The following is a 12,317-nucleotide window of genomic DNA, read 5'->3' on the forward strand; positions in this document are numbered from 1 at the left end:
TTCTACTAGTTGAAGAACTAGCCTTCTTACCATCTTGACCCTTACCCCCAGGTGGCACTAGATCCCAGTATGTTTCCTCTTGTGGCCTCATAGCATACCTATGAAGCTACATCACACCGTTTGTAATGGTTTGAGGGGGTTTGCCCCTAGACAAGGCTCGGGGGCTTTTCTAAGGCAAGTAATGCTTCTTTTGGCTTATTCTCAGTGCCTGCCCAGGAAAGATAATTTCACACTGAATAATTTTGAAATCCCAGCTCCTCGAGTGAACAAAGCAAATTACTAAAAGCTGGTTCCTTCTCTTTGAAACAGGAATGAACCTATCTTCCTGAATACCCCTAAAGATTAAACAAAACAGTTTATCTGAAATGCTTCAGCAAGTGTGGGCTCGATAAATGATAAGCATGACTAAATTAGTTTCCACATTGATTTGTTGTAAGCTATAAGAGAAATATTTATTTAAAACAAGCAAAGTGATTTCTATTTTGATGAAAAAATTTATTTAATAGCATAGTCTTTATAGAAGTATGATACAATAGGTTTTTAAAAATGCATGAAGTAAGGTAGCACTTTTTTGTTATAAAGGTCCCAAGTAATATTTTTTTTTTTTTTTAGTAAATCCACTTTATGTAACATTTAGTATTCTTGGCATCAAAAGGGAAAGAAAAATACTATTTTACAAATATTTTGAGAAATAGTCATAACGAGGTTTATATATCAATAACCAAATTTAGGAAAATAAGGAAATACAAAGCATATTTTAAAATTGCCCTTAAGAATTTTAAGAAGGTTACATAAATATAAATGATAGCTATTGTGTTTTTATAACTCTTCTTATGAAATTGAGGTATTCCTACAAAAATGCCTAAGAATACATATATGCATTCATCTTATTTTTTAAAAGTTAATTACAGGAAAACATACTAATAGAAACAGAAAGCAATACCTGTGAGTTACTGTATAAGTCATGAAAGGTCTGCTATGACTTGTTACCCCAAATTGAGGCCTTTTATCTATTAGCGTATTATGCAATATTAAAAGAAACTATTGATATTTGCATTATTGTACATCCAAATCCTGTCTTTATTAAGGAGAAAACTAAGAAAATGGAGTGATATCCAAGCATAAAGCAAAATAAAAATTGATTTAACTAATTGGAATCTTATTGCTCATATGGAATGACTATAATAAAGATGGCCTGCTTTGGGAAATAAATTACTGATCTAAATTTTTGTTTGTCAAGCTAATGCAAAATAAAATAGCTTTTTCTTTTCCTGCAATGTATTCATGCTATTATGCTGATGTGTTTGCTTGCTATCTTAACTATGTGGGACATAAGCCTACCCATGTATAGTTACTAACTGTGCACATCTTAGTATACATTTTAGATACACTTGAATCACAGAAGCTGCTAAATTAAAATCTCAGGATTTTTTAAGACATCTAAGATTGAGAATGAATAAGTCATTCAATGGGGGAGCTACTGATGGCAAATTTAGGAAGACTTCACAGGCAAGGAGGAACTCTGCTAAGTCTTCTATATTCTAGTTGGTAGAACTGAAAATGAGTGTTAGCTTTACAATGGTAACAACAGCAATGTTATAGTCAAGCAGATTTTCTTTCAATTTTCCTTTTGTGCTTAAAAGTATAATAAATGGAATATCATCTTTTCTCTTGTCATAATGCTAATGCACAAATATTTGAATTATTAATTGAAGACAGTTATGGAAAGAGATGGCGAAGTTTGGCATTGAGTTCTCTCTCCTTGCTTAAAAGATCCAGGCTATGCTTTTTGAAGGCTTCTGACTGCAGCCTGAGTTCATCGTAAGCCTTTTGGATCCCATTCACCCTGCGCTGAAGTTCCTGGACTCTCAAGTTGCTGTCCACAGCCACTGCCTCTTGCTCAAACCTCTCTAGTGCATGCCTCCTAGCCATGTCTGCTGTCTCCAACTTCTCCTCCAGCTGCCGGATCTCTGCCTGTTTGTTCTGAAGCACCTTGCCCCTCTCCATGGACAGCTGCAGCAGCTCCTCTTTCTCTTGAGTGATGGTCTGCAGCCTGGTTTGCAGCTCCTGGCTCAGCCTGCTGTGTTTCTCCTGGGCCTTTGCCATCTGTTCCATGGCCTGTTGGTACTGCTGCTGGAGGCTCTGCAGCTGGCTGCGCAGCTGCTCTGTCTCCTCGATGTGAGCGCAGGCCTGCTTGCTCTGCAGCTCCAGCAGCTCCTTTTCTCGGGCCTGTGCCTGGCAGGCATCCCGCGCACACCTCTGTTTCAGAGCCTCCAGCTCCTTGGTGAGGGCCTGGCTCTTGGTGGTCAGCTGCAACACTTTGGCCTCCTTGTCCTTCAGAGCCTGGCTGAAGAGTTTGCTGTTTTCCAGTCTCAGCTTCTCATTCTCTTCCCTCAGCTTGATATTCTGATTCTTGTGTTCATCCTTGAAGCGGATCATCAACTCGTGGTTGGCTGCCAGGATCTTGAAGCGTTCCTCCAGCTTCTGGGCATGCTCACTCTGGGCTTTCAGCTTTTCTGCCTCCTGCATCCTCTTTTCCTCCAGCTCTTCCTTGAGCAGCTCCAGGATCTGGCAGCGTTCCAGGGCTTCATCAGCCCTCCGCTTCAGAATACAAATGAGCTGGGACTGCTCTTGGATACGGGAGCAAAGCATTGCCTTCTCACCCTTCTCCTCCTCAGACAGATCCCGCAGGTTTGCCAAGGCGTCCCTCAGCCCTTCCAGTTCCTTAAACTCCATGTCCTCTTCCTCATTTTTCTGTTTTTCATTTCGTTTATCTAAGGGTTCTTCATCTGGTAGACTGTCCATCCTGAGAACCCGCTCTTCCTGAGGCATAGAAGCTCTCCTCCACTAATAGCTGACCACAATCTCTCCTCCTCTGATTTCAAAAGCCACCGGGTGTTGCTAGGGACTCTTGGCATTCCCCAGCAGTTGACTTTTCCAGTAAACAGGCCAGTAATTGGTGGACAGGCTTTCAGAATGCTGTGAAGTAACAATAGGAAAGGGCAGTGGGGTGGGGTGTGGGGTGTGGGGGTGGGGTGGGGTGTGGGGGTGGGGTGGGGCGGGATCCTGAGCAAATCAGTCAGGTTACCCTTGCTTTCTAACCAATTGCAACCCTCAGTTCATAACCAGTGTCTGGCTTGTGCAGCAGAGAGATGTCAACCCCATTCAACTCCTCACCCGCACCTGGGAAGAAATCTGACTCCACCTGATTTCCAGTAGGAGAAAACAAATCAAGCTTACAACATCGTATTCCTTCTCACTCTTCTCCATTCAGTTGTCAGGAGAACAAATTACTCTCTGTGATTTTGGCTCCTCAAAAATGTGCAATTTATGAACACAAAGTAGCAGTAGTACTCTTTGAAAACCAGGTCCCTTAAATGACTGGGAGTTTGCTCCCTAGTATTTGGCCCCACTCGTTTTGATATTTAAATATCGAAACTGCAAATCCTAGTGAAATTTCCTTCATTTCTCCTAGCATTGTCCTCATCTGAAAATAGATTCTCTTCATTAGATATTCACCACTCCCTTAATTAGCAAAATAAGTTCACAGAAAAGTTTAATGAACAGTAGATGTGATATATATTAAAACAGAAAAAAAGATACAAATGAAACTTACTTTCTCATTTACCAAAGTTAATTTCAGATGGATTAAATAGTCCAACATAAGGTAAAATAAATTCAAAATATTAAAAATGAATATTAGAAGAAAAGGTAAACATCAAATCTTGGGTCAGGAAGGACTTTCTTAAACATTATGTAAAAGAACAGAAAGAAACAGCTTGATTAGACTTCACTGAAAATCTGAAGTTATTTGTAATTTTTAAAATTATATGACCTCTGAGATTTCTCTAGCGCCTTCATCCTCTGGACTTGCCTGATATTTTGACTTCCTAGCAAATCCAAATACACATGTTCCCCTTACTAGTCAGGTTTCTGGCCCAGTCTAAAGATGTTGCTTACCTGGAATGCCTTTTCCCATCTTGGAGCTTGCCACTCTGCTAATTTACTCAGTTGTTTATACTTAGTTAAGAACTATCTCTTCTGGGAAGGCTATTTGTGGCCCTTACATGTGGAATTGTTCATAGACCTCTTTGAATATCCACTATAGTTTATTTTTGCTTCCAGTGAGGCCTGTGAAAACTTTAGTACAATCATTGCTTTACCTGCCTGCTTCCCTCATTAGACTGTAGATCATACATGGCAGTTCTTCCTTGATAATTAGATCAGTTTCTAGCACATTGGAGAGACTCAGATAAATGTGTGCTGAATGGATGTCCAAGGCAAAAAAAAAAAAAAAAAAAAAATTGGGAGAATATCCATAATAAATGTCAGACAAGTCAATATTTTTATAAAGAGCTTGTACATGCCAACTAACCATTAACATGTTAAAAGAGAAATGGACATTTAAATTCACAAAAAAGGGAATAAAAATGACAAAAAATTGCACCTCAATAATGATCCAACAAGTGCAAGTTAAAGTTAGATACCATTTAATCTATCAGTCAAAAACATTTCTCCTTATGACTACCCAGGTATATACTACTTATGAAAATCAATTGACAGTATCTATTGATAACTTACAAGCTTTTTATATCTTTTGAACTAGAAATTGCCCTTCTAGGAAGATCTTTGCTAGGGAAGTAATCTGAAAAAAAATTTTTTTTTTGCTCAAAGCTTTTTATTATAGTATGGTTCATAATAACTAAAAGCTGGAAAACTAAATATCCAAAAAAGGAGAATGTTAAGAAAAAGGAGAATGTTATATTATGATATAGTCATACAACAGAATATTGTGTAGCCATTAAACATTATACTGATAGGTAAATCTTAATGGCATAGCGAATGCTTATGTTAGAAAACTTTAAGAAACAAGAAACAAACTTATTTAATTAACACTAATTAATTAAACAGATTAGCATTAATCTTAGTGCTAAGATAGACAAGAGTTGACTATCCCTGTAATCACTCTTTATGGGGTTCCAACTTAATATCTCTTAAGTTATGATAATAAAGAAAAATCTGTGTGTCATTACAGATGTCAGGTGGATTTTTACAATGCTTCACATTTCACTGGGAGCAAAACAGATCCAAAAGAAGAGTTCCAGATTTTCCCTTCAGTCTTAAATGTGAGGGTCTCATTTCTCAAATCATGACTTTTTTGTCTATACAAGGAAGGCAAGGAGATTCTCTAAACTGAAATTTTAACAAATAATTAAATTACAGAATATTGAAATTTTGTGAAAGTGGATTCTGAATATTTAAAAATAAGAACTATACTTACTGGAATTTTTTAAATTTCTTTTTTACTTTTTCTTAAATATCAAGCATGATATTTAAGGAAAAGGAAAGTAACTAGAAAATTAGAATGCTCTTTTTCTAATACATTGAAAATTTTATTTGTTGATTATCTTACATGGTTGTGTGGTGTAATAAAGTGAATTCTCTAAATATATTTCCTATGCAAAGGAAAATAAAACAGGAAAAATACTCAAAATATGAATAGCAGTTGTTCCTCAAGAGTGAGATTAGGGATTCTTCCTTTCTCCTTCTTAACTCCTTCTTAACTTTCTAAGTCCCTTAAATACAGTGAACACTCAACATTTTTCCACATTAAAAAAAAAATGGTCATAGTTCTTGTGGTGCTGGGTATTGAACCCAGGGCCTTATGCATGCAAGGCATGCACTTTACCAACTGAGCTATATCCCCAGCCCCATAGTCTTTTATATAAAAATTAGTTTAAAAAGTATTCATGTCCATAGATTACTTATCAAGGCTGAAAATATCACAAGATTCATTAATTTAATTAAAAAAGCATTTGCAACATGCTAAGAATACTTAAGAAAATAAATACTGTCACTCTCTTTAAAGAAGTTTAATGATCACATTTGGCTCGTCTGTGTCATGGTTATTTTCTTCATTCGATTCATTTTTTTTCCAGCTACCTTCAATCCCTTCTCAGAAGTCCAGCATAAAATAGACCAATGCTTTCCCTAGTGGAAACTAATGAGTCTCTTCCACTAGCCTTTGTTGAGTATTTCAATGTCTCTTTTTTAATTTAATGTTTTTTATTTATTAAAATGTTGCTAGCTCTATTGTGAGAGTTTCGTCTCTTTCTCTTTTTAAAATTAATATTATACTATAAGCTTTGTCCCAAAGGATTTTTTTCTCTTTTTTGAGCTACTAGTTACAGAATTAATACATGGTACTGGGCATGAGAATATCTTTTAATCCTAACAATATTCTGGACAATTGGGCATTTTCGTCTATATTTTATAGCTTATAGGTAACAAAGAAAACAAGTTTCAGAGAGGTGAAGCAAATAGCCCTCAGATCACCTAGAGAATAAATAATAAAGACAGACTCAAATCCAAACTCTTTTATAACAAAGTTCATAGTCTGAAATCACACCTCGTTTATTCATTTGCTCATTCATTCATCTCATATGTACTGAGAGACTATTATGTCTATTATGCAGCTCCAGTTCTCAAGATGAGTACAGCTTAGTGACTGAGCCACACAAATACTATCAGCAATTTAATGTGGTAAATGCTAATGTAATCATGGAGAAATCAGACACATCACTCCTTTTATGAATACAGTGGTAAGAACTGAGTGTATTGAAAGCACAAGGAGGAGTATAAACCAGTCTCTGAAGAGGAGTATTAGTCAAGATTATTTTGAAAGAAACCCAGCTCAGTTTGGTTAAGCTAATAGGGATTTATTGCCTCACAGAGGATGGAGGGAACTCAAAAGCAAAGTAAGAGTGGCAGGAACTAGATAGGACCTCAAAAAACAAACAAACAAAATATTACAGATGTAAAGCTACCAGCACTATACTTCTGTCAGTTTCTCATCTGTATTTCAGGCAGGGTGGATGTGTGATTTTCTCCAACTAAGGGCATAAAAGTAGGGTGTTTCAGTTGTACTTATGTAGGACTGTAATCTGCGATAGTGCTGGGAGGTAGGTATTCAGTGGAAAGAACTGGGAGCAAAATATGCTAAGGTTATTGGTAAGAAGTGGCTGACTGGAGGGAGGAATGGTAATGGGAGGCAATTGATAGGGATTTTAGGGACTGAAATCATGGATGCATTTTAAGAATAGATGTTACAGAATCATGAATTGAATGTATAGAAGATTTTGGTCAGAGTGGGATGTGTGGATTTAATATTTCAGAGGCAGAACTGTTTCCAAGTTCATAGGGAACTAACTATACCTATGAAATTCATAGGTATGTGTGGCTGAAAGGGAATGGAAGCTGAGGACATTCAAATCAACATTAAGATACTAAGAAGTTAGGGTGTTTGATACTATATTCCCTAAGCTGTGGAGCCAGGTGTCAGGGTCTGCAATGCCTGAGATAATTGAAAGAATGATAAATGATCGTTAAGAGGGAGTGAAAGGGCTAATCATAACAGCAAGTATCTTCTACTGAAAGCTATTTGTCGAATATGAACACTTTGTTTCAAGTATTTTTTGCCTGTAGGATAAATAGAACTTTCCTTTCCTTTTTTTTTTTTTTTTTCCTACAGACAAGGTGGAGAAGTTAGGTAACTTGCCCAAGGTCACACTGCCACTAAGTGGTTTAACTGGGAGATTCAAATTCAAATCCTTTATTCTGGAGGCCACTTAAACATTCTACTACCTGATGTAACTGGATGGCATATCTTTAGAAAAAGAGGTAAGTAAAGAAGATAGAAAAGCAAAGATATGAAATCTGATTTTACATGCTGACTGAGGTACTAGATATGAGAGAGTGAGTCTCCTCTTCATGAGGCTAAAGGAAAACCAATTATTCTGGAAAAATCAGCCAAAGAAGTAGAAGGAATGTTCTGTGATTGGATCAAGTGTGTGGTGGCACAGTTTGTTTCATGAAGGAGAGAAATTAGTGAATAAGCCTGGGAGGGAGAGGAGACAGGAGAGGGGATAGGCGAGCAATCCCAAAGCAGAATGGGCATGAGAATGCTAGCGAAAGCAGATGCTCAGGGACTTCTTATTTGATGGTAAGTATGAATGACAGGGATATGCAAAAAGAAGTCCAAGCAAGTTACCTGGGAAACATAGGTTGGGAGAATGGAAGTGATAGGTTAACAGTAATCATGCTTTTGGTGGACTCCTGGGTCATGTGAGCAGGTCATGGGATCTGCAGGATCATTACCATCTCCTTAGAAGTTGCAGATGTGGTGGATGGGGGAATTTAGGCCTCTCTGGAAAGAGTCACTAGAGATCCTTAGATGTATGGCTTCATCTTAAAAAATAATTCTGAAATATTTTTGAGAGACAAAAATGGCATGAATGCCCAGCTCTTCATTTCTCCATCATCCATGTATAAACAACACACTATTCTTCTGACTAGGGACTATTTTCCCAAGGTACAGGGTAGGCACATTACTCAAGATGGATCAATCATGTAACCTTACTGCCTCTACTCCTGGCCCCAGTGAATGGTTCCATGGTGGGGACAGGATGCAAGCCCAGCCCGTTTCTCCCAGAGATTTCTTAAGCAGAACCTAAGAAAAACAAGTACTCTAACTGGGAGGTTGTGAGGCTGGGACTGCTTGAGGTGCTACTTCCCAGAAAAGACAGCATCTGAGTTCCTACTTTCAGTCTGCAAGTCCCCACAGTAACCTCGGTTTCTGTAGCACTTGTTTAATTCCATGGGCTAACCTAGTGTCTGTCCAATAATTCTCCCCTTTTGGCTTATTTCCAGTTGGGTTTCTGGGGAAAAAAATGTGAAAGGCCCTAAAACACAAAGTTCAAGGAAATGCCTCCAGTTTAAGGATGTATGCTTTGAAGTATCAGCAGGGTCTTTGCTTAAAAGTCACTCTGGCTCAAAAAAACCTTCTAAACTGAGTTCCCTGAAGAATTCAGGCTGCTTACATTTTAAAATGCACGAAGCTCACACTCACCCTTCTTCTTGTGACCAAATAAGAAAAATTTATAATTTGTATTTTCCTCTCCAGAAGAAAATGTGTGAAATCCCCTGTGGATAGATGCAAGGGGGATGGGTGGTTCTATTGCCCTTGCTGGTGTTTGGGAGGTGAAGGATCTGGGCATGGGAAGAGGCAGGCGATCCTGGTCCTAGGTCTGGGCATACCAGAAACTATCTCATTAGTGCCCCAGAGCTGGCTGGATGCTGGGAGGTGGTTGAACATGTAACAGAAAGAAGAGCTGTGAAGGTACCTTGCTCTGTGATGTGGCACAAGCCAGGATGGGATTTGCCAGCTCGTTACTGCATTCCAGGCTGAGCTCAGAGGTGTGGCTCTACTTAACTCATCTTTCCCTTCCCCAAGGTCAGAAAGAATAGAGTTAAACACTCCCAGAAAAGAGACAATGGAAAGGGTGCTGTCCTAGGTTAGTCTCTTACTGACAAGTGGACACAAGGCTATCTAGTATCTGTTTGTGCAAGGAGGAGAGCAATTAGTAGTTTTGACAACATTTACTAGATACCTATTGTAAGACCCTCTACTCATTTATTACCTAGGCTTCCTCAAACCTACATTAAATCGGCACTTGTTTTAAGAAAAGCCAACTAGTTGAGTCCTAAGGAGGAATAATTCTTCATGTATTAAAATCATCCCAAGAGGTCTCTGAAGAAAATTTTATAAGAATAAATATTAACCTATCTTCAAGCTTTTTAGCTCTAACTAATAGCCAAAGCTGTCTGCTTAGGGAAAATAATGCCAAAAGTTACAGTGGAGACTTTGGAATAATATTGTCCAAGTTCATGAAACATTTTAGGCAATTTAGGTTTTATGATTCCTATTTATAAAGGGTTTCATTTAAAATACAAAGTCAGGCTAATTTTTCAATACAATTTAAATCATATGATAATTTATTCTAAGGGTTTTTACAAAATACTTCATGAAAATTATACATATATAGGAAATACACTAAAATCCAACAATTTATATTCTAATTAAAACTTTGTTGCAAAGCACATCTGTGGCTACTATTATGCTGCTTTCATATAACAAAGTTATAAGAAAAACAATCATACATATGCAAGGTTTTAAAAAACATTCTATTATAAAATACAGGTTTGAGATCTACTTTAGGATACAATTAAGCCAAAATAAGCCAAGAACTGAATTCCACTTATGGCCAGTAGGTGGCACCAAAGTACACTTGAGACTTGGGGAAAGAAAAAGCAGCTTCTCAAGGCAGAAATGTGCTCAGTCAAGTCAGTCTTATTGCCTTAACATGGAATTCCAGATTATTAGAGATTACAGGTAAATAAGGTAAACAGTTACCTTATTGTGTAATTCTTTGTCATCACTGATGTTGCTCCTCTCCCCAGCCCACCCAAGGAGTATTTTTGTTACTTTTTTCTATGACCTACCTATTTACAAGTACTGCAGGGATTTAAAGGGATAATCGAGCGGAGAAGCCTTAACCATAACACACATGTGGTGTGAAACCAGAATGCTCTTTTGGTTAAAAATACCCCCAATTAAATAATTTTTAGCAGTTTTTTCTTTGAAGCAGCAGCAACAGATCAATTTTCCTAACTTGCTCAGGTATCTCCTTCAATGCTGGAGTCACAAGTAAGTCACACATCTTGTCACTATTTAAGTCCCTTGGGCCCTGTAATCCAAGCAACACATGCAGATGGACTTCAACGTGCTGTGTAGTATTTATTAGTGGCAACAGAAGGAAGTGAGAATCTTTGTCTGTGTTGGCAGATTTTCAAGATCCAAATCCACTTGTGTAATATTTTTCAGTGGAGGAGCCAGTGCTGGACTTATTTGGAAATCCTGGCAATCAAAAGCATTCTGAGGGGCAGTGTCGCTTCAATCCAAGTGTTGGGGGCATTCACCATCTTCTCCCAGAGAGCAACCTCCTCTGAAGTAGAATCCATCCAATCTACTTCAGTCCCATAGCTTTTACCTGATTAACAATTAAAAAAAAAAAAAAAAGGAGGGGGGGAAAGTTTTGCATTTAGAATGGAATAGCCCATTGGGGGAAAAAAAGGGGGTGCTATTCCCTAATTAGAAACACCAATAGACAATATCAATGAAGAGTTTTAACATAACCAGAAGGCAGACCTGGGATATCACATAAGAAAGATCTATTTGACCATCTACATAGACCCCATTATTGAGATCATTCTCGGAGCAATTTCTCTTCACTTGAATGTAAAACAGACAACAATTTGCAAGCAACATAGAGGGGTTGGGAGGATTCTGCATAGGGTTGGAGGTGACACTAGATAATTCTTAAGGAAGTGTGGCTAGGCTTTAGCGCCTAGCAGACTCAATTTTGAATTTTGATTCTGTCCCTTATTAGCTCTGTTACTTAATTTCTTGGAATATCAGTTATTTTGGGAATCATATTATTGACAACCTCACAAAACTATTATGAGGATTAAATGAATTAATGCAAATAAAGCATTGAATACAGTGACTACTGCTCCATAAATGTTAGTTGCTATTATTCAAAGCACATCTTTAGCCTTGAAGGATCATGTTTTTTCAAGGTAGAATGGTGATGTAAACATTTCTGTTCCCCATGCTCCCCACCAACAATAATTTAAGCTCTGTACGAATAGATAGGACACCCTGTTATTTCTCAGATTGAGAGCCACAGGCACACAGCCTGAGATCTGTTCACTCATTCATTCATTACACTTTATGGAGACAAAGTATTTATTTTCACTAGGAAGAATCAAAGCAACAAACACCCTTTACTGTCTCCAGGAGAATTTGTTTCATGGAGAATTAAAAATTTAAGAAACATCACCTGTTCCAAAGCCAATCCGAAGTCCTCCCAAAAACTGGTTGGTTAATTTGTAATGGTCCCAGACAGTGAGCTCTACACAGGCTTCCATCAGATCTTCAGGCCTGAACCCATCATATACCATGGTGTGGTTGAAGATTGGGTTGGTGGTTTTCCCTACAGCTCTTGTCTTCTGGCGACTTTTCCTACTAGTGTCTGGAAGGATGGTACTACAAAAAAAAAAAAAAAAAAAAAAAAAAAAAAGAGGCATTTTGTGAAAGCATAAGAGTGAACACTTATTCTTTCAGTACAATTCAGCACAGATACTAAAGGTTGGCAATGGAGGAAAAAGGTGTGGAGAAAGTGCTGGTGGATTGGGAGAGCATAGGAGAAGATACATCATGCTGCAGAGACTTGGACAAAGTTGGCCAGACCTGGTTTGAATCTTGACTGCCTCTTTTTTGCTGTTCATTCTAGGGAAAGTTGCTTTACCTCTCAGAGGCTGGCTTCATGGTTTACAAAGTGGGAATGGTGTTGCTGACTTCACAAAGTTGATGTTAGAATTAAATAAAACATGCAAAACATTTAGTATGGTGTCTA

At 37.9% G+C, this 12,317-nt stretch overlaps 2 protein-coding genes across 12 annotated transcripts in view; both read right to left on the reverse strand.

Moving 5' to 3' along the window:
- Positions 1 to 768: 768 nt before the first annotated feature.
- On the reverse strand, positions 769 to 2,969 carry Ccdc89 (coiled-coil domain containing 89). Its single transcript, XM_047518555.1, has one exon. The coding sequence runs from the start codon at positions 2,830 to 2,832 to the stop codon at positions 1,720 to 1,722; it is 1,113 nt and encodes a 370-aa protein (XP_047374511.1). The 5' UTR covers positions 2,833 to 2,969; the 3' UTR covers positions 769 to 1,719.
- A 6,835-nt stretch (positions 2,970 to 9,804) lies between these two features.
- The window catches only part of Sytl2 (synaptotagmin like 2), a 107,070-nt gene continuing 104,557 nt past the window's right edge, over positions 9,805 to 12,317 (reverse strand). For 5 of the 11 annotated variants that reach the window (XM_047516224.1, XM_047516222.1, XM_047516220.1 and 2 more), the window contains 2 exons: positions 11,742 to 11,947; positions 9,814 to 10,889 (listed from right to left, as the gene is read on the reverse strand). In XM_047516224.1, the coding sequence (XP_047372180.1) occupies positions 10,744 to 10,889; positions 11,742 to 11,947 (352 nt within the window). In that variant the 3' untranslated portion in view covers positions 9,814 to 10,743. Of the gene's footprint in view, positions 10,890 to 11,741; positions 11,948 to 12,317 lie in introns of all 11 variants that reach the window. The other 6 variants (XM_047516217.1, XM_047516216.1, XM_047516214.1 and 3 more) reach the window with 2 other exon arrangements.

This window comes from Sciurus carolinensis, chromosome 11 (assembly GCF_902686445.1).
Source record: "Sciurus carolinensis chromosome 11, mSciCar1.2, whole genome shotgun sequence".
Classification (NCBI taxonomy): Eukaryota; Metazoa; Chordata; class Mammalia; order Rodentia; family Sciuridae; genus Sciurus; species Sciurus carolinensis.